At 43.0% G+C, this 18,830-nt stretch overlaps 6 protein-coding genes across 11 annotated transcripts; 4 read left to right on the top strand and 2 right to left on the bottom strand.

Moving 5' to 3' along the window:
* Positions 1–18: 18 nt before the first annotated feature.
* Atg12 (Autophagy-related 12) lies at positions 19–753 on the top strand. Its single transcript, XM_064688400.1, has 3 exons — positions 19–199; positions 258–394; positions 466–753. The coding sequence occupies exons 1-3, from the start codon at positions 118–120 to the stop codon at positions 586–588; spliced, it is 342 nt and encodes a 113-aa protein (XP_064544470.1). The 5' UTR covers positions 19–117; the 3' UTR covers positions 589–753.
* Positions 681–1,651, bottom strand: ND-SGDH (NADH dehydrogenase (ubiquinone) SGDH subunit). Its single transcript, XM_064688398.1, has 4 exons — positions 1,490–1,651; positions 1,164–1,393; positions 995–1,101; positions 681–930 (listed from the first exon to the last, which is right to left on the bottom strand). The coding sequence occupies exons 1-4, from the start codon at positions 1,572–1,574 to the stop codon at positions 792–794; spliced, it is 561 nt and encodes a 186-aa protein (XP_064544468.1). The 5' UTR covers positions 1,575–1,651; the 3' UTR covers positions 681–791.
* Positions 1,652–1,877: 226 nt separating this feature from the next.
* On the top strand, positions 1,878–5,834 carry RhoGAP68F (Rho GTPase activating protein at 68F). 4 transcript variants are annotated; one of them, XM_064688391.1, is made up of 6 exons: positions 1,878–2,035; positions 3,108–3,200; positions 3,900–4,025; positions 4,085–4,120; positions 4,182–4,383; positions 4,449–5,834. In XM_064688391.1, the coding sequence occupies exons 2-6, from the start codon at positions 3,164–3,166 to the stop codon at positions 5,452–5,454; spliced, it is 1,407 nt and encodes a 468-aa protein (XP_064544461.1). In that variant the 5' UTR covers positions 1,878–2,035; positions 3,108–3,163; the 3' UTR covers positions 5,455–5,834. The 4 variants fall into 4 exon arrangements, with proteins under 4 accessions (XP_064544461.1, XP_064544463.1, XP_064544462.1 ...); XM_064688393.1 differs by having other exon boundaries at positions 1,879–2,035; positions 4,191–4,383; XM_064688392.1 differs by lacking the exon at positions 1,878–2,035 and adding an exon at positions 2,141–2,180.
* A 237-nt stretch (positions 5,835–6,071) lies between these two features.
* Positions 6,072–8,232, bottom strand: eIF3l (eukaryotic translation initiation factor 3 subunit l). Its single transcript, XM_064688388.1, has 4 exons — positions 8,075–8,232; positions 7,436–7,914; positions 6,404–7,376; positions 6,072–6,340 (listed from the first exon to the last, which is right to left on the bottom strand). The coding sequence occupies exons 1-4, from the start codon at positions 8,102–8,104 to the stop codon at positions 6,206–6,208; spliced, it is 1,617 nt and encodes a 538-aa protein (XP_064544458.1). The 5' UTR covers positions 8,105–8,232; the 3' UTR covers positions 6,072–6,205.
* Positions 8,233–8,379: 147 nt separating this feature from the next.
* Nrx-IV (neurexin-4) lies at positions 8,380–18,223 on the top strand. Of its 3 annotated transcripts, none has more exons than XM_064688382.1 (12): positions 8,380–8,823; positions 10,963–11,079; positions 13,834–14,030; positions 14,182–14,323; positions 14,377–15,555; positions 15,615–15,740; positions 15,803–16,006; positions 16,071–17,000; positions 17,072–17,251; positions 17,318–17,662; positions 17,721–17,858; positions 17,921–18,223. In XM_064688382.1, the coding sequence occupies exons 1-12, from the start codon at positions 8,727–8,729 to the stop codon at positions 18,109–18,111; spliced, it is 3,846 nt and encodes a 1,281-aa protein (XP_064544452.1). In that variant the 5' UTR covers positions 8,380–8,726; the 3' UTR covers positions 18,112–18,223. The 3 variants fall into 3 exon arrangements, with proteins under 3 accessions (XP_064544452.1, XP_064544451.1, XP_064544453.1); XM_064688381.1 differs by lacking the exon at positions 13,834–14,030 and adding an exon at positions 13,277–13,473 and having other exon boundaries at positions 8,381–8,823; XM_064688383.1 differs by lacking the exons at positions 8,380–8,823; positions 10,963–11,079 and adding an exon at positions 13,369–13,473.
* LOC135432650 (L-aminoadipate-semialdehyde dehydrogenase-phosphopantetheinyl transferase) lies at positions 11,324–12,408 on the top strand. The gene has a single exon (XM_064688396.1). The coding sequence runs from the start codon at positions 11,465–11,467 to the stop codon at positions 12,341–12,343; it is 879 nt and encodes a 292-aa protein (XP_064544466.1). The 5' UTR covers positions 11,324–11,464; the 3' UTR covers positions 12,344–12,408.
* Positions 18,224–18,830: the final 607 nt, after the last annotated feature.

Genomic DNA, 18,830 nt, shown 5'->3' on the forward strand with positions numbered 1-18,830 from the left:
AAACCTGCGTGGTTCCGCTTGCAGCCCTGGCTAGCAACTACAACAAAGGGTGCTAATGCAGAGCTGACTATTTACAAAGTTAAAAATAAATAGCGTTTTAAAGAACATTCCAATAATATGACGGACACGGAGGAAGCACAAGTGGCCGCTACGACATCCACCACCTCCACAACACCCACCGACAAGGATGCAGCTAAAAGTAAGCAGCAGTGCACAGTACAACTGCAAAAATCTTTAATTTTTTTTATCGCTTTTAGTTTGCATTCTGCTTAATGCCACTGGTAATGTGCCTATTATAAAGAAACGTACGTGGACCGTGGATCCCAACAAGACAGTCAGTTGGATTCAGAAATTTATACATAAATTCCTGAAGCTGGACGCCAATGAACAGATTGTACGTACGCGTTCGTCTCTTGAAACCTTATTCAATGCTTATTCATAAAATGTTTCCCCCTATATTTTTAGTTTCTATATGTAAATCAAACGTTTGCACCCGCGCCGGATCAGATCATCAAAAACTTGTACGAATGCCATGGCACAAATGGCAAATTAGTTCTATATTACTGCAAGAATCAGGCGTGGGGCTAAACCGACACGCACCATGCTACTACTTAATATGTATTTATTTATCTACGTTAAAATTTATGTTATTTAATTGTATGAGTTGTCGCTGTAAACCCTATATTTTCACATTTTATTTCCTCAACTCGAGGTCTTAGTTACGTCTATTAAAGGACCAAATTTGAAAACAAATTAATTGAAATCAGCAGAATTTAAATGGGGCTAACTGCTTAGTCGCCACGCAGTGCTTCCAGCTCTTCGGCAGCCTCTTTGGATACTCTATGATATTTGGCTACTGTTGGTCGGTAATAGTAGGCTTGGTAATCGTTACGCTCAGACATTTTACGGCGGATTTCCTCTTCGAGATTGCTGCAAGCAACAAGAAATATAAATGTTGAAGTTTTGTACATTTTCTAACTCATATGATGTGTACCGAATTTGCGCTTTCTCATTTTCCTCGTATATATTGTGCAGGGCTTTCTCATATTCCTGTTGCTGCGAAGTCAGAATATAGCGCGCAATAAACCGGGAAATGGGATTCTAAAAACAGAAATCAAATACGCTTGTATGATCCAATTAAAGTGTTAATAGCTCAGTCGCACCTTCTCGTATTCCCAGTGCTTAGGCACGTAGCCTTCGGGTATTTCAGACAGCTGAGATGGTCCCACAAAGATGTTTGCGTAGAACACCAGCGCTGTGACCGGAATTACGCCGAGCATTACGTAAAAGTGCATCAGATCCTTGAATTTGTCCCATTGGAAGCGTGAGGGCTTGATGCTCATGTGATGGTGTCCATGATCACCGGCCATTTGGCGTAATTGCTGCTGCAGTGCTTAAATGGGAGTCCGTGGAAGCATATTAGCATGTGGTTGCGTAATGTGGGCTATGTTTACAGCTTTATGTTTTTCAAATTTCCACCTGTACTTACCATTCCTTGTGGCAGGGGTTAACAGAACTGCGCGATTCTTGGCAAATTGTGCCGCTGGCAACAGCAAACGGCTCCAACCAACCATTTTTAGCAAATTTAATGCTGTTGTGCTTTACACCCAAATATTGTGAACTGTAGTCAATCGGTCAGTCAAAACAAGGGCTGGCGCACGGTGTTTTGTTTTTCACCAAAGATATGTTCAGTTATCGATAAGCGTCATCGCTACTATCGATAGCAGCCAGTAACTTGACGAATGATGTACAAGTGACTGTTCTTTGTTAGGGTTATTATTAAAGGTGCACACAGAAAACTAAACAAATTGATTAACTTTGAATGTGTTTTTAATTGTGCCCTCAAATGTGGAACACGTGTACCGTTATCAAAAACATAAAATTATCCGCTACAGCAGCCCTGGCATAAAACATCGCCTCTTCTAATAGCCAGCCCTGCTGTGGCGCAGAGTTAAACACAAACTTTTTCGTCTGGACAGAAAACATTGTTGCAATTTTGTTTTTGGAATTTTTTACAGACAAAAAAAAGTGATAGGTAATTATTTAACTGACAGTCTTAAATAAGACGAAGTGGAGCATAGTCAGACAATATAATTGTTAAATTTGCGAATCGTGAACACCCATTTCATCTCGATTGCCGTTGCGCTGTTACTGATAAAAAGCTCTTTGACAATAATAAAGTAAATAATATTATATGTGCATGACAGTGGAGCAGTAAATGCGCAGTTCCTAAATGTCAGCTGAATTTTGCTGTTGACATTGTCTTGTCAATAATTTCCGGGATAACTAAACTAAGAAATTTTGTTACATATTCATACATACATATATGTATACATTATGTATGAACATAATGTACATGTCTCTTAATGATACATACAGTGACGCAGAAAATAGCATGAGTGGCACAATCTTATGATAAAGAATATATGAACTCCTTAATAAGTATGCGATTAAAGTGTTACAAAGTATATTTAAATGTTAATTGAAGATAAACTGTTTTCTTCAGTCAGTCTAAAATCGACATACTCGTGTATGTATGTGTGCGTGTTTGTATGTACATGCAAATACTGTAGTTTGTTTTGGTGGTGGGCGTAGGCGTCGCCGCCGCCATTCTCCCACCTCCACTGCGCGTTGCGTGCAACTGTTTAGCTTTGGCCTCGGCTCGACTTGAACTTTACCGATTGCCGTGTCGCTAGAAGCAAGAAATAACCTATTGCCATTCAGCGTAAATCAATTGTTGTTGTATTGGCGATAAAGTTGAATATGAATCAGCGCTCATCAGCATTAACAGCAGCAGCAGCAGCGCGGCGGGAACAGCGTGCGATAAGCGCAAGAAACAAGTTTAATAGCTTGTGCTGGTTACCTCGTACATGGCTTGTCTGAGTCGAGCAGACGTGACGTCATTAGAGTAGTTTTTGTACACCCAATTTTGGCTAATGTATTTGTCGTGTACTTTGTTTTTTTATACTCTGTTCATAAAGTGATTTTGTGAATTGTTTAGCACTTAGTCTAAGAGCCACTTCTTTAAGTTGTTTTTATTCTGTGAACAGAGTATTGTACAGTCGGTTTCAAACGACTGCAACATTTTACCTATTTTTGTTTTCCAGCTGTCACCATTTGTTAATCAGCAAATTTGCACAACGAAAAACACGTCTCTGGGGCAATGGATGCCAATTCACGTTTCCCAGCGCGATTACCAGGTAAGACTCGCTGTCTAACAGTCAGTAGGCCGTCATTTTAGTTGTAATTGTATAAGTAAATATGTTACCATTTCTGTTTGTTTTGTTTATTTGTTTGCTCTCCGAAAAAGTCTCGAATGCTTTTGCGCTCGCTTAAGATTTAAACGTTAGCTGTAACTGTAAAAATAAACAGTAATCGTAACCAATTATTGCCTTGCTTTAGACTAACATTTAACTCCCCCAACATTGTTTGTGCTACTAACCCAAATCGAGCATCTCATGCCTATTCAGGTGATTACTCACTGTATATAGAACGTACATAAGTAGCATACATTCAAAAATACATAATGCATAATTGTAAATTTAACTAGATGTTTTTTGTAGCTACTCTTGCTATTGTTTGTGCGTGTGTGTTTTGTGTGGCTTAGCTAATACCCTTTCTTTTTCTCTCGCTCTTCTCTCAATTTTTGGAAATCTCTTTGTAAAATTGAATTGAATTCTCGAATAGAAACAATTAAAGCCCAATAACTCATCAAATTCTTTCTGATTCATGTTTATTCACTTACTCAATACACAAATCCGAACTAACTTGTTGCCTAAGGCCGTCAAAATACTTAAGTGAAAAGCATTACTTGTAAGATTACATTTTTGAAATTCTCACCACTCCAAAAGAAATCCTAAGAGATTAATAAATTGCTTTTTGTTTTTCACATGCACAAGGGCCCGCCATTAGCTCAATTGTGGGTAACTCTGAGGAGCCGCTGCCTAGTCTATCCGATTTGCATGACTGCGAGCCCAAGCTGGAGTTTGATGATACCGAGCTATTGACCCCAGCGCCACTAGAGAGTAAGAACTATTTAGCATATAGTGTACACGAAATGACTAAACACTTTATTTATTCACAGAAGATGTTATGGTCGGCGATTTTGTGCTAGCCGATGGTGAGTTGCAGGAGGGGAGTGATGGGTGGGTAATTGAGCGTGGTTTGAAAACGTTTTAAAGCATTTGCAGATCCCGAACTTGAGTCAGACGAAGCACCAAATCCCTTAGAGGACGACTTTGATCAGCTGCGTGAGCAGTCCGAGAACTTCCAGGCGACCAAAAACAAATGTGATTTTCTGGGCACCGATAAGCAGGGACGTCACATTTTTGGCATTTACGCCTCGCGCTTTCCCGAAAAATCACAGCTTGAGGGCTTTGTGCGGTAGGTGCTGCAAGTTGATTCCCAGATAAACTTATAACATGGCATCCTTCTTCCATTTTTTATAGCCAAGTCATCAAAGAGATTGAACCGTTTGTGGAGAACGATTATATACTCGTGTACTTTCATCAGGGTCTCAAGGAGGATAATAAGCCTTCGGCACAATTTCTGTGGAACTCGTACAAGGAACTGGATCGCAATTTCCGTAAAAATCTAAAGACTCTGTATGTGGTGCACCCGACGTGGTTTATACGCGTCATCTGGAACTTTTTTAGTCCGTTTATCAGCGACAAGTTTCGCAAAAAGCTAGTCTACATCTCCAGCCTCGATGAGCTACGTCAAGCGCTGGGCCTGAACAAGCTCAAGCTGCCCGACACCATTTGCGACTTTGACGATAAACTGAATCCGAGTCGCGGCCGTGTATCGCAGCCAGCAACACCCAATGGGCGGCCTACGATGCAGTTTGGCGTGACCTTAAAGTTCATCGTAATGCACAGTCCATGCCTGAACTCTATACCGCCGATTGTGCGCAAGTGTGTGGACTCGCTCTCAATCACGGGCGTCATTGATACGGAGGGTATCTTTAGGCGTTCTGGCAATCATGCTGAGATTATGGCTCTAAAGGAGCGCGTCAACCGTGGCGAGGATGTCGATCTAAGCAGTGTCAATGTGCATGTCATCGCAGGTCTGCTCAAGAGTTTCCTGCGGGATCTTGCCGAACCGTTGCTAACCTTTGAGTTGTACGATGATGTGACCAAGTTCCTAGACTGGCCCAAGGAGGAGCGTTCCAGAAACGTTACCCAGCTGATACGCGAAAAACTGCCCGAGGAGAATTACGAGCTGTTCAAGTATATTGTGGACTTTCTGGTGCGAGTCGTAGACTGTGCGGACCTAAACAAGATGACGTCCTCGAATCTGGCTATTGTGTTCGGTCCCAACTTCTTGTGGTCTGGTCGTACAAACACTTCGCTGGAGGAGATAGCACCCATTAATGCATTTGTCGACTTTGTACTGCAGAATCACAAAGCCATCTATCTGATCGACGTTAACCAGCGCACTGTGAGCGTCGACTAGCGGCACCGCTGGCCCCACAAATAAGTCCGTAATTTGTAAATTGTTTTATTAAGTGTTAGCCTTAAGCCCGCTAATGGGAGCACAGTGAAATGCGCAAGCGTTATTTCGTGTATAAAATGTGTTTAATCTAAGTTGAAAACCCTTTTACTTTTTCTTGTAACCTTGTAATTGTGTGCAAATGCAGAAGCTGCATGTAAAGGTTCTCTGCGCCTATTTTAATCGACCTTTTAACCATATACTCTCCCTTAAATACTTATTTAATATATTAAAATCAAGAATAGTTAATTTACCAAAGAAATTTTTACGATGTTTTATAAAACAGGAAGTGGCAAAGAAACGAAATACGAAGATTTAATTTTATACAACAAACACGCACAAAACACGCATTCCAAACTAAATCTAAGCTGCTGAATTTGCAAAGTGCGAGCACCTGACAGAGAAATCTGTTGGCATTGTAGAAAATTCACAAAAATAAGTGTAGATTATTGAATTTCCTTATAGTAATACAAATTTTATATAACAAAATGGTATTGTTAAAAAAAAAATAAAGTAAATGTTAAAATCGAAATCTCACCGTTAATTTTCATTCTGTGTTGTGGGTAGTTAAAAATCACAAATTTGTTTCGACCTTTTGCTGCGTTGCTCCGCATTAGAAGTTTTCTTTTTTTTTTTTATTGATACCAAAGCAAATGAGTCCAAATCGGAATATTAAATAGTTCACGAACGTTTACAAAGTAGTTGGTTTAGGTGTTTAAATATTGATGTTCTTCAGCTTGCGATTCAAGTCGTTAAATTTCATTATTTTTCGCACAAAGAAATCGCCATAACGATGTGAGACCTTTGTGTCGGCAATATGGATCATATCATCGTCAATGTAGAAGTCAAGCTAAAAGGTGACAAGTATTTGTTTAAATTAATCCCAATTAAAAAAAAATATGGTACAACTTACCTCAGAGCCCGACTTGAAGGTGCCCTCGAGACCACTGGGACCCTTGCTCCAAACCAAATTGCGCATCTTGTGCTTGAAGCATAGCAAACGTATAAGTAGCTTGGACACATCATCCTCACTCGCATTGGGATCAATGAAGGAGGCCAGTTTGGTCAGCGGTAATGTTGTGTAGAGCTTGAGATACGAGCGGGTGGTAGGTAAATCCTTTTGCTGGCGCACTTCATCCATGAAAACGAGCAGCTGGTGCTCCATTGGGTCTTTCACGTAGTCTTCCATGGGCGCATCAGCGGCGGGCGGGCAGGGGCTAACAAATCGTGGGCATGCAAAGACAAAGAACGACTTGAAGACTTCCAAATCACCGCATTGCATTTTAAACATGGCGTCATGGTAGTTTTTCTCGCGCAAAACTTGCTGAATGGACTCGTCAATGCACTGCGGATGCAGCACCAGGCATATGGCCAGCAAATGATACATTTGTTCTGCCTGCTTGTTGATTTGATCGTTCTGGTAGGAGCGCGTGCTATACAGCTGCTTGGTGCGCTGAATATACAGCAGGATGTCCGAGAAGGTGCGTATGGCATCGGCGTAACGGCGCATCATCATGTAGGCAAATCCCACATAGTACGACGTGGAAATTTGGCAGGCGGGTATGTGCGAGTAGGCCGATTTCTTATGTATCTCAATGGGCTCCAGTACCTTTATAGCCTGATAGTAGTCACCCAGTAGAGAGTGCACGCGCAGCAGACCAACCAAGGAGAAGTAGCCAAGCATCTTGTAGAAGGCAAGCTTGCCGAAGTCGCCAGCTACGGTTTGTGGATCGATGCCCTGAGAGATGGCCTCCAGCTGTTTCTTAATGTTGGAGATATCGACCAACGAGTGCAGCACATTCAGAATACACAAAATACTCCAAACGTTGCTATGGTTCACGCATAGCTGCTGAATCTCGTCCTGCGACTTGTCCGTCAGGCGTGCACTGTGCAGATTAATAAGGATTAGAGTTCAATTACAACAAGAAATCATTAAAATACTCACCGGTATTGGGCAAAGTTCTGAAACTGGTAAACGAATTCATCGACCAACTCCCAAAGCCAGATGTCGGGCAGCTCAAGCATTACGGGATTCTGAGCCGAAATGATTAGATTGAAGAAATCGCAGTAGTTGAAGAAAGAGTTAATGCGCTGCTCCAGCTTGGGTCCACCCGGAATGCGGGCATGGATGTGACGGTAGTACAGCTCCTTGTACAAAATCAGAAACACCTTGTCATTGTCCACAATGGCGCCAACTTCCTGCTCATCTGGCCAAGCAGTCTTGTCGAAGTGGTGATCGCTGATCTGCGGGAATGTGTTCTCATACATATTCTGTATGTCATATAGATTCCCCTCCTTGATCGCCTGGCAGAAGTTCATGAGAAAGTACTTGACATTCTCGGGCATGCGGTTGGCGTAGAAGTTACGCTCGTACTCCAAATCCAGCGCTGGATCGCCCGTGTGCGCATAATCATCGTAAAAGTCCTGCAATATTACAAAAGGACAAATTAATTCCTTAGCTTGCATTGTGTTTTGTTGATGGTAGCGGGTACCCAAAAGTTGGGTTATGTTTAGCGGAGCCCCGTTGACTTGCAAATTGTGCGAATGCAGCGCATGCCGCTGCTTTCAAGGAGCAAACACTCACCGTGTTACCAAATTCCTCACCGCCGTACATTTTTGCTGTTTAACTATATATTGCTTGACACAAAACCGAAATACTTTGCAACGTCTGACAAACACGCCAACAATTTTTCTGGCGTAGCAGAAAGGGAGCGTAACGTAGTGCGAATCGTTATACGTAACGCAAAAATGAGCAACGCAACGCAAAAGTGCTCAATTCAGTGCTGATAAGTGTCAAATACTAAATAGAAAAGTATCGAAATAAAATTGATTAGTATCGGATAATCTACATTATACTCGTGTATCGATACTATTAAATCATTGTGAACGTAGCGAGACGTGTGTGTCATCTACTCGCAGCGTTAATTATTCTATTAATCAAACGACGAAGCCCATTTACGTTGGGCTGGGCGCACGTAAAAGTACAACAAGGCACGCTTAAAAAATAAAACTGTGAAATAAAGACAAAAACAAAAAACAAGCGTAATTTTGTGTTATCGTTGTTCACATTGACGACGCCAGTACCGCGGGGTTGGCAAAACAAGTTGTCCCGTTGGTCTGCAACTGGCTGCACCAATAAGCGCGTTTGACTGTGCAAATAAGTGTGAAACAATAGAATTTATTAAGTATAAATGTGTCTAAGTCATTTTGGGTGATTTAACAATACAAAAGCCAAAATGAGGCAACACAGCTCAACGCAGGCAACGGCAACAATTTCAATTTGCAGCTGCCTTTTGCTGCTGTGCAGCAACAGCGTGGGAATCGCATTAGCAGGTAAAATATGTTCATAAAACATATAAAGTCTAAATAGATTTGTTTGGACATTATATAAAAAATAAAGATTTTAGTATATGAAAACATAAATTCGTTTAAGCCAAGTTTTGGGCGTGTTCCCCAACGTTGAAGACTCGTCATTTTCCACTTCTCTTTTTGTTTGTGTTTCGCTTTTAACTCGCTCTTCAAATTTTACGATCGCGCGCTCTCCACTCTCGCGCTCATCAGATCTCAAACGCTGCTTACGAACAGCGCTAACAAAACAAAACCAACAAACAACGCCTTCTTTTAATCTCGTTACTGTTCGTATTGCTTATTGGAGCCGGCATTTTTCATTGCGGCCATTGTTGCAGCTGCAGCTAAAGTGCGCATGCACTGGCCATAGGCAAATCCTGTGCTTAGCACGTGTCTGATCCATATGTCAACTAGGCAAAGATGTTGAGGTGCTCCGTTTGGCTGGCATCAATAATTAATTATACGCTGGCCACAATAAACATTTAAAGTTCATATGCAAACATTTTATGACTAAAAATAAACAATTCCTCACATTCTCAACGCTTTGCACGCCATTGAGAGCCGGACAGCCGGGCAACTAGACAGCCTCTTTGGTAATTTATTTCGATGCTTATAATTATATGCCGGCCAAGGCTCGCATCATCCACACTTCCAATTTCAGCGGGCGGAAATTACTTTTCAATATATCGGTCACGTCATATTTATTTCATTGAGAACATTAGCCAGATTTTTTATTATTATATGTGTGTACATGTTGTGATTACTGCGAATGTGATTTCCCGAAATCATAATAAAACGTATTTGGAATTGCATGTGGCGTGGCAATTATGTAAAAAGTAAGTCGTTTCACTGCAAGTTAGTCGAGATATCAAAAAGTAGTTCAAATTTGTTCCTCTCCCCCTCTCCTCTATTGATTATTTTCTTGAAATGTTGTGCGTGCTACGACCTGTCACAGGTTCTACCAACTGGGTTGGCCATTCTTACATACATATGTTTGTACTTATGTGCGTATATATATCAAGATTGACTCTAGCTAATCTGCTGCACGCTTTCCAAGGCGTTGCTATTGCCCCCCTCCCCCCATACCGTCAACTTAAAGTCAAACAGAAAGTGCACATGAACTCTCTTAGCCTTCACTGGTTTCTGGTCTCTAAGGGTTGTTTTTTGTTGTCGCTGTGGCGCTGTTTAAACAGGAGCTGCACCCACAAAGGCGTCGCCACCTTGGGGGTTGCCGGAGACAGACAATTGTCGACGATAGGATTTCCGTGCCCTGTTATCACGCCTGCCGCACGTCTAAGTGGGCACTTTTCTATTGCAGAAGGCGCACTTTGCCGAGTGCACAATGTCATGGCAACCAAATATTTACACAAATAAGAGATAAGACGAGGCAACAAATTGCAGTGCAGTAAATAAATGCAATGTGTACTCTTTTTTCGGATCTCGTGGGCTTTATTTATGGCTCATAAAATTAAGCACTAAAAAGCCACATGACTACCGCCAAGGACCAAAGTATATGCCACTCAAAGTTTATAATTGAAATTATGTATGAACTCAGATGTATTGGCCCCTGTCCAAGCGTATTACTTTTCTTATTACGGAACTTTTCAGTTTTATTTACGCCAGTGACAGTTTATATATGAACGAACATCTTTCCGATGTGCGCAATATTTAGGTCAAGCAGCCAATATTTTAACTCTGTAAGAAAAACAAGCAAGAGTGCTCGACTAAAAGATAGCCTGGAACAACACATATTCGTATTTGCCTATACAAAAATAAACACAAGATCCAAATTGCTAAAATCAGTCACTGAGAAACGACCAAAAAGCTTTGTTGGATCTCATGAGATCTGCATAGAAAGGTCACTCGCATTTCCGAGTAAGAATAACAAAACATGTTCCTAAGAGAGAGAGAGAGAGGGGGAGATGGACTATGGACTATTTCGTGAGACATCGAGGGAGAACGAGCTTATGCGAGAGAGATCGCTTGAGTTGGTCTACAAGAGATAGAGTGCGATATATACATATGTATGTGAGAAAGAAAGGACGTTCAACCCTTGCGATTTTTATAAATGAAAGTTCGACATACTAAAATAACGTATTGTTTGATTGTTTTCTTTGCTTGCAGATTCTTTCTCCGATTATTTTTCCGACTATGAATGCAACCAGCCGTTGATGGAGCGGGCTGTTTTAACAGCCACATCATCGTTAACGGAGCGTGGACCAGACAAAGCGCATTTAAATGGTAAGTTTTAGTCTTCATAATTGTATTTCAGTTTTTTCTGTCTTTAGTTGTCGTTGATTACTTGCGTATGTTTTTTTTGTTTTGAAGCTGTTATTTGTTTGTAATGCCTTTTGACTTTAGTTTATGCTTTAGTATTGTTGTCTTTAGTTATTTAGCCGCCAACTTTTTAAAAAAAAAGCGACCAATCGCGCGCATTGACAACTCTACTCGCCGCACAGCGATGCTAACTCGCTCGGTCTGCGTGTCGTCGCATTGGCCGAATGCCAATACGAACAAGAAGAAGCAGCGCTTAAGTAAATTAGTTGATTAAGCGAAAATTGAAGACAATGTTTTGCATTTTAATAAAATAAAAAACATTTAGCATAATATTTGCACCGACAATCCAATGAACAAACACATCTGCAAACGATGGGCGTTCGATTTGAGCACGTGGACGCCCACGCTGCCGCAGCTGACGCATGCAGTTGCTGCCATACAGGCCGAGGAGCGAACGCGTTTAATGAAATTTCATTTTATCGATGATTTTCTGTCCTCGTTAATTGGTCGCCTATTAATGCGGAAATTTGTGAGCACGTGCAGCAACGAGCCGTATCATCAAGTGCAATTCGCCCGAGACGTGCGCGGCAAACCCTACTGGGTCCAGGCACAGCAATTGAAGACCAGCACACAGCTCAGCTTTAATGTGTCGCACCAGGGCAAACTGGTGCTGCTGGCGGGCATCAAGGGTAGCAAAGATGACCCCGAGTTCGGCATTGGCACGGATGTCATGAAAATCGAGTACAATGGCGGCAAATCTCTGTCGGAGTTCTTTCGCCTCATGCAGAGCAAATTCTCACCCCAGGAGTGGAGCTACATTGGCAGACCGCAGCACAACGAGCGCGCACAGCTCAAGGCATTTATGCGCCACTGGTGTCTCAAGGAGGCCTATGTCAAGGAGCTGGGCGTGGGCATAACTGTTGATCTGCAGAAGATTAGCTTTGCCATGGACACAACGCATCCATTGGAGGAGGCCGCCTCGCCGCTGTGTGGCACGACGCTCTGCTGCAACGGCACGCCTATGAGCCAATGGCATTTTGAGGAGCATTTACTAACGCCCAAATATTGTGCTGCCATCGCATTTCGCAACTGTCTGCCGCTTGAGCATGCTAAGTTTGAGTTTTTGCGTTTCGAGGATCTAATCGAGCGCAGTGCAGCCGCCGAACAGCCGGATGTGGTGGCCTACTGCCAGAAGGCGCTACTCAAACCGCAAAAACGCCACCAATAGACGAACGAAATATACAAAATATTAGCATAGTTTATGATTCAGAAATAAATGTAACTATAATTTTATATTGAACTCTTGGGCCTTAACATGCTGGCGTGCTAAACAGCTGTCCGCATATTCCTGCCCAATTCTGGGACTCGAAATAACAAACAGAGAATAAAACGAACAGAGACGTAAGCCGGAAATATGCTTAAAAGGCAATAAACCCAAATGTAGGCACTCGCGGTTCGCTTGTAATGGGTCCCAGACATGTGCCAGACAACTTAGTTTGCTTAATATAAATATATGCGCAGGAAGAGGCAGAGCACGGCTTGGCAAGGGTAGCTTTTTGGTAGTTAGGTTCACAGGCAGTTTGTTTTTTTCTTTTCTTTATATTGCCGAATTGTTTACCAAAGTTTTATCGATGGAAACTTTTATGCGGCATTGAACCCAACTTGAGCGCAATTTACTTCATATATAATCCCTGCCGATCGATGCTATAGCGCATTCACACAGTCTTTGGTCACGGACCGGACACAATAAAACAAAAGCAGAATCCCGACTGCGGCAATTGTTTATGCTCAATCCGCCTGCCATGTCCATTTAGTGTTAACACCAGGGCACTTGGGCACACCCCTGTTGCAAATATATATATTGCATGTTTCCCACTGCAAATGCGAATTTTCGTTTGTGCCTGGCAGGGGGTTGCTCTTACCCTTGCTCCTGTGGAGGACCTTTGATATAGGGTCGTACCACTTGCAGCTGTCAAGCGAAATCGCCTTAAATTATGGCCTCTTAATTGGCAGGCAGTTGCGATGCACAACATTTGTCTATAGCAAATTCGACCCAGTCCATTTGAGAGTTTAAATTGATTTTGTTTTTGTTAAATATTTTCATTTTTAAATTATGTATCGTTAATTTTTATTGCACACTCCCCCTTCAACTATCGTTAAGCTGGCACCTCGTGGTCGGCCAAGAGCTCGGACTTTGATCAGCGTCTGATTATTGACCTGGGTGCGGTGAAGAATGTCACGCACATTGCGCTGCAAGGACGCCCGCACAGCAATGAATATGTGACCGAGTATACCATTAGCTATGGCATCACAGATCTTGAGTTTGCCGACTATAAAGAGCCGGGCGGCAACATAAAGGTAAGCGTGAACCACCCGCTTCCAATCTGTCACACTAATCCAATCACGCTGCATATAGATATATGTGTGTGTGTGTTTGTGCTTGTCCGGGTGCTGTTGGTGGTGGCTGGATGAAAATGTAACCCGGTTAAGAGCTGGCTAAACAGCTGTACAAATCTACAGATTTTCATTTATATTTCACATTTTATTTACATTTATGCCTGTTTTTTTTTTGGCTGTATTTTTTGCTTTTTATGTTGTTTGCACGTTATTCGTTTCATGTATTTGTAGTACTTTTTCTTTTTTTTTGGTTTTGGTTTCCTTTTCACACTTTTTGCTTACTCACCTAACTGATCTTAACCCGAATTGCAACTGGTGCAGGTAACGCGGCTTGGACGCCTGTCGAGAATACCTATAATCACTTTCTAACACTCGATCTGGGCGGGACACAAATGGTGCGTAAGATCGCCACCATGGGACGCATGCACACCGATGAGTTTGTGACGGAGTACATTGTCCAATACTCGGACGACGGCGAGTATTGGCGCTCGTATGTAAACCCCACGAGCGAGCCGCAGGTACAGTGACTAACACACTAGTCTAGTTTAAAATCTATCTAACTAAACCTAACCAAAAGCTTAACTCAAGAAAAGGGAAATTTGTGGCATGGTGCAAGGCTCTTAGGGCATTTGATTTATAGTTATTAATGTAGGCACTTACCCAAAACAGATGTTCAAGGGCAACACCGATGGCAATTCCATACATTACAATGTCTTCGAGGTGCCCATTATTGCACAGTGGGTGCGCATTAATCCCACGCGCTGGCATGATCGCATCTCCATGCGTGTCGAGCTCTACGGCTGCGAATATGGTGAGTAAACAACATGTTTAAATCAATCCAAACTAAAGTCACTTCTTTTACAGTCTCGGAGAATCTTTACTTCAATGGCACCGGCCTGGTGCGCTATGATCTGCGTCGTGAACCCATTGCCTCATCCCGCGAGTCCATACGTTTCCGCTTCAAGACCGCCTTTGCGAATGGCGTCATGATGTACTCTCGCGGCACTCAGGGGGATTACTATGCGCTGCAGCTGAAGGACAACAAGATGGTGCTGAATCTCGATCTGGGTTCGGGCATTATGACCTCGCTCTCTGTGGGTAGTCTGCTGGACGACAATGTGTGGCACGATGTGGTCATATCGCGTAATCGACGGGACATCATATTCTCAGTGGATCGTGTCATAGTCCGTGGACGCATTCAGGGCGAGTTTAGTCGATTGAATCTCAATCGGGAGCTGTACTTAGGCGGTGTGCCCAACGTGCAGGAGGGTCTGATTGTGCAGCAGAACTTCTCGGGCTGTTTGGAGAACATTTATTTTAACTCGACCAACTTTATAAGAATCATGAAGGAGAGCTATGAGCTGGGCGAGGCATATTTGTATACCAGAGTGAACACCATATATGCTTGCCCCTCGCCGCCCATTTACCCTGTTACCTTCACGACGCGCGGTTCGTTTGTGCGACTGAAGGGCTATGAGAATTCGCAGCGCTTGAATGTGTCCTTCTACTTCCGCACGTACGAGGAGAGCGGCGTTATGGTACACCACGACTTCTACTCGGGCGGCTACATCAAAGTGTTTCTGGAGTTTGGCAAAGTGAAGATTGATCTCAAAGCCAAAGACAAGCCACGCATCATTCTGGACAACTATGACGAACAGTTCAACGATGGCAAATGGCATTCTTTTGTGCTTTCGATTGAGCGCAATCGTCTCATTCTAAATATCGATCAACGTCCAATGACAACGACCAAGAATCTGCTGATAGCAACTGGACGTTTGTATTACATAGCCGGTGGTAAAGAGAAGAATGGCTTTGTGGGCTGCATGCGCCTCATCTCAGTGGATGGCAACTATAAGCTGCCACAGGATTGGGTGCAGGGCGAGGAGGTTTGCTGCGGCGATGAGGTTGTCGTCGATGCCTGCCAAATGATTGATCGCTGCAATCCGAATCCCTGCCAGCACAAGGGCGTGTGCCATCAAAATAGCATGGAGTTCTTCTGCGACTGCGCACACACTGGATATGCGGGCGCTGTGTGTCACACCTGTAAGCAACAACCATGTGCTTCTTGGTGTGCTAGCAACTCATTCGCTTCTTTCTTATAGCCAACAATCCTTTGTCCTGCCAGGCTTTGAAGAATGTGCAGCACGTGCAGCAGCGTGTTAATCTGAACCTTGATGTCGATGGCAGCGGTCCGCTGGAGCCTTTCCCAGTTACTTGCGAATTTTACTGTGAGTGCATGTGTGTGCGTTTGTTGATATGTCCTTAAATCTAATATCAATCTTGTTTTTAGCTGATGGACGCGTTATAACCACACTGAGTCACAGTCAGGAGCACACGACCACGGTTGATGGCTTCCAGGAGCCCGGCTCCTTTGAGCAGTCCATCATGTACGATGCCAATCAACTGCAAATTGAAGCATTGCTTAATCGCTCGCACAGCTGCTGGCAGCGTCTGAGCTATTCCTGCCGTTCGTCGCGTCTCTTCAACTCGCCCAGTAAATATATATTTAGCAAGTTTTCAGATTCGTTCTGGATATTAATTATGAATTCATCATATAGCTGAAGCTGGCAACTTCCGTCCCTTCTCCTGGTGGATCTCGCGTAACAATCAGCCCATGGACTACTGGGCCGGCGCTTTGCCTGGTTCGCGCAAATGCGAGTGCGGCATCCTGGGCAAATGTAACGACCCTACCAAGTGGTGCAACTGCGATTCCAACAGTCTAGAGTGGACCGAGGATGGCGGAGATATACGTGAAAAGGAACATTTGCCTGTGCGTGCAGTTAAGTTCGGTGACACTGGCACGCCGCTGGATGAGAAGCAGGGTCGATACACGCTGGGACCCATGCGCTGCGAGGGCGACGATTTGTTCAGCAATGTGGTCACGTTCCGCATAGCTGATGCTTCAATTAATTTGCCGCCCTTTGACATGGGTCATTCGGGCGACATTTATCTGGAGTTCCGCACCACACAGGAGAACTCGGTGCTGTTCCATGCCACTGGCCCCACTGACTATATCAAGCTGAGTCTGAATGGCGGCAACAAGCTGCAGTTCCAGTACCAAGCCGGCAGCGGTCCCCTGGGCGTCAATGTGGGCACCAGCTATCATCTGAACGACAACAACTGGCACACTGTGAGCGTGGAGCGTAACAGAAAGGAAGCGCGCCTGGTTGTTGATGGTTCCATAAAGGCTGAGGTGCGCGAGCCTCCAGGTCCCGTGCGTGCTCTGCATCTGACTTCAGATTTGGTCATTGGCTCCACAACTGAGTACCGCGATGGTTACGTGGGCTGCATACGTGCGCTCTTACTTAATGGAAAGATGGTGGATTTGAAGCAGCACTCGATGCGTGGAATCTACGGCATCAGCACGGGCTGCGTGGGTCGTTGCGAGTCAAGTCCTTGTCTCAACAATGGCACCTGCATTGAACGCTACGATGGCTACAGCTGCGACTGCCGCTGGAGTGCTTTCAAGGGACCCATTTGCGCAGATGGTACTTTGGCTTTTGTTATACTCGCCACTGTCTTAACTAATGTTTACCAATTATTTATTTATCGCTTGCAGAGATTGGCGTCAATTTGCGTTCCAGTTCTATTATACGCTACGAGTTCGAGGGCTCCTTCCGTTCCACAATTGCAGAGAATATACGCGTGGGCTTCACAACTACCATACCCAAGGGCTTTCTGCTGGGTTTCTTTTCGAATTTGACTGGCGAATATTTGACCATACAAGTTTCCAATTCAGGTGCCTATAAGTGTGTTACATGATGCGTAGAATAGGTTTTAATAAATCTTTGTTTTCACTTTGCAGGCCACTTGCGTTGTGTGTTTGACTTTGGCTTCGAGCGTCAAGAAATTATATTCCCCAAGAAGCATTTCGGCTTGGGTCAGTATCATGACATGCGTTTTATGCGTAAAAACAGCGGCTCTACGGTGGTGCTGCAAGTGGACAATTACGAGCCAGTGGAGTACCACTTTGATATCAAGGCGTCGGCGGATGCGCAGTTCAACAACATTCAGTACATGTACATTGGCAAAAATACCTCAATGACCGACGGTTTTGTTGGCTGTGTATCGCGTGTTCAGTTCGACGATATTTATCCACTAAAACTGATGTTCCAACAGAATCCACCCAATAATGTCAAATCGCTGGGCAGTAAGTTTTGTTTAGTTAGAGAAACTCGACATTCGCTACATTTTATAAACTCTTGTAGCTCAATTGACTGAAGACTTTTGCGGCGTTGAGCCCGTAACGCATCCACCCATTGAAATTGAGACTAGACCGCCACCCCTGGTGGACGAGGAGAAGCTGCGCAAGGCTTATAATGAAGTCAATTCTGTGCTGCTGGCATGTAAGTTACATGTTGGGAACCCAACAAAGACCCTGTTTTAATACTCTGCTCTACTTTTTCAGTTTTGCTCGTCATACTCTTCCTGTTGCTACTATTAATGTTCTTCCTAATTGGTCGCTACTTGCACCGACACAAGGGCGATTATTTGACGCACGAGGATCATGGCGCCGATGGAGCCGATGACCCAGACGATGCTGTTCTGCACTCAACCACGGGCCATCAGGTCAGAAAGCGTACAGAGATTTTCATCTAAGCTATCGAGTGCAGCAATCTTTGAAAATCAATCGCCTTAAACAAAAACCAGCAACACACAACTGAGCGACGACTCGTACACAAAACAAAAAACAAAAAAAGATATATATATATAAACACACAATCAAACGAATTAGGAAACGAATATGATAAATTATCATTGATAATAGAATCCAAGGCTTTTTCCCACACACACTGCCAATTATTTGAGCAATTCTTTTGCTTTAAAATTTGGTTAACAATTGGTTGCTGATTACTTTACCTTACTTTATCGTATTGTAACATTTTGCTTTTGTTTAATGGCAAATCAATTTTAATTTTTATTTTACTTTGTACTTTGAACGAACACTCAATAGTCATCAAAAGACCGTCCATTTTTGTTTAGTTATCTTTTTATACACATTTTGTTTACCAAATTAAGTTACGATTGTACTTTAAGTTGCTGCGCGCTCTGCAGCCCGTCAACCAGCCAATTACATTTATATATTGTGCACGTATTCATATATATATATATATATATAAATTTATATATATATTTATACTTGCACAACAATACCAACAACATTCCATTATATTTAAAACGTTTTTTTCTGCCTCTACTTATTATGTAAATCTTTTCAAATGTCTTCTAATTTACACAAAAACAAAACAAAATTTAATAATTTTTGTAGTAAAACAAAATGCTAAGTTGTAAAAGTTTAGTTACGAAATGAGAAAATG

The sequence above is a fragment of the Drosophila montana genome, unplaced genomic scaffold (genome assembly GCF_035044405.1).
Source record: "Drosophila montana isolate Dmon_TW-CO22-7 unplaced genomic scaffold, ASM3504440v1 contig_3207_1, whole genome shotgun sequence".
Taxonomy (NCBI): domain Eukaryota; kingdom Metazoa; phylum Arthropoda; class Insecta; order Diptera; family Drosophilidae; genus Drosophila; species Drosophila montana.

Excerpts from the sequence above, each read along its gene's own strand:
- Atg12 (XM_064688400.1), top strand. The coding sequence starts at position 118 with ATGACGGACACGGAGGAAGCACAAGTGGCCGCTACGACATCCACCACC. Across the intron at positions 200-257 it reads CGACAAGGATGCAGCTAAAA|TTTGCATTCTGCTTAATGCC; the intron begins GTAAGCAGCAGT and ends TATCGCTTTTAG. Across the intron at positions 395-465 it reads TGGACGCCAATGAACAGATT|TTTCTATATGTAAATCAAAC; the intron begins GTACGTACGCGT and ends CTATATTTTTAG.
- ND-SGDH (XM_064688398.1), bottom strand. The coding sequence starts at position 1,574 with ATGGTTGGTTGGAGCCGTTTGCTGTTGCCAGCGGCACAATTTGCCAAG. Across the intron at positions 1,394-1,489 it reads AACCCCTGCCACAAGGAATG|CACTGCAGCAGCAATTACGC; the intron begins GTAAGTACAGGT and ends CTCCCATTTAAG. Across the intron at positions 931-994 it reads AATGAGAAAGCGCAAATTCG|CAATCTCGAAGAGGAAATCC; the intron begins GTACACATCATA and ends TGTTGCTTGCAG.
- RhoGAP68F (XM_064688391.1), top strand. The coding sequence starts at position 3,164 with ATGGATGCCAATTCACGTTTCCCAGCGCGATTACCAG. Across the intron at positions 4,026-4,084 it reads GACCCCAGCGCCACTAGAGA|AAGATGTTATGGTCGGCGAT; the intron begins GTAAGAACTATT and ends ATTTATTCACAG. Across the intron at positions 4,384-4,448 it reads CAGCTTGAGGGCTTTGTGCG|CCAAGTCATCAAAGAGATTG; the intron begins GTAGGTGCTGCA and ends CATTTTTTATAG.
- eIF3l (XM_064688388.1), bottom strand. The coding sequence starts at position 8,104 with ATGTACGGCGGTGAGGAATTTGGTAACACG. Across the intron at positions 7,915-8,074 it reads GTGAGGAATTTGGTAACACG|GACTTTTACGATGATTATGC; the intron begins GTGAGTGTTTGC and ends GTAATATTGCAG. Across the intron at positions 6,341-6,403 it reads CCTTCAAGTCGGGCTCTGAG|CTTGACTTCTACATTGACGA; the intron begins GTAAGTTGTACC and ends GTCACCTTTTAG.
- Nrx-IV (XM_064688382.1), top strand. The coding sequence starts at position 8,727 with ATGAGGCAACACAGCTCAACGCAGGCAACGGCAACAATTTCAATTTGC. Across the intron at positions 17,001-17,071 it reads GGGACCCATTTGCGCAGATG|AGATTGGCGTCAATTTGCGT; the intron begins GTACTTTGGCTT and ends TATCGCTTGCAG. Across the intron at positions 17,859-17,920 it reads CAATTCTGTGCTGCTGGCAT|TTTTGCTCGTCATACTCTTC; the intron begins GTAAGTTACATG and ends CTACTTTTTCAG.
- LOC135432650 (XM_064688396.1), top strand. The coding sequence starts at position 11,465 with ATGAACAAACACATCTGCAAACGATGGGCGTTCGATTTGAGCACGTGG.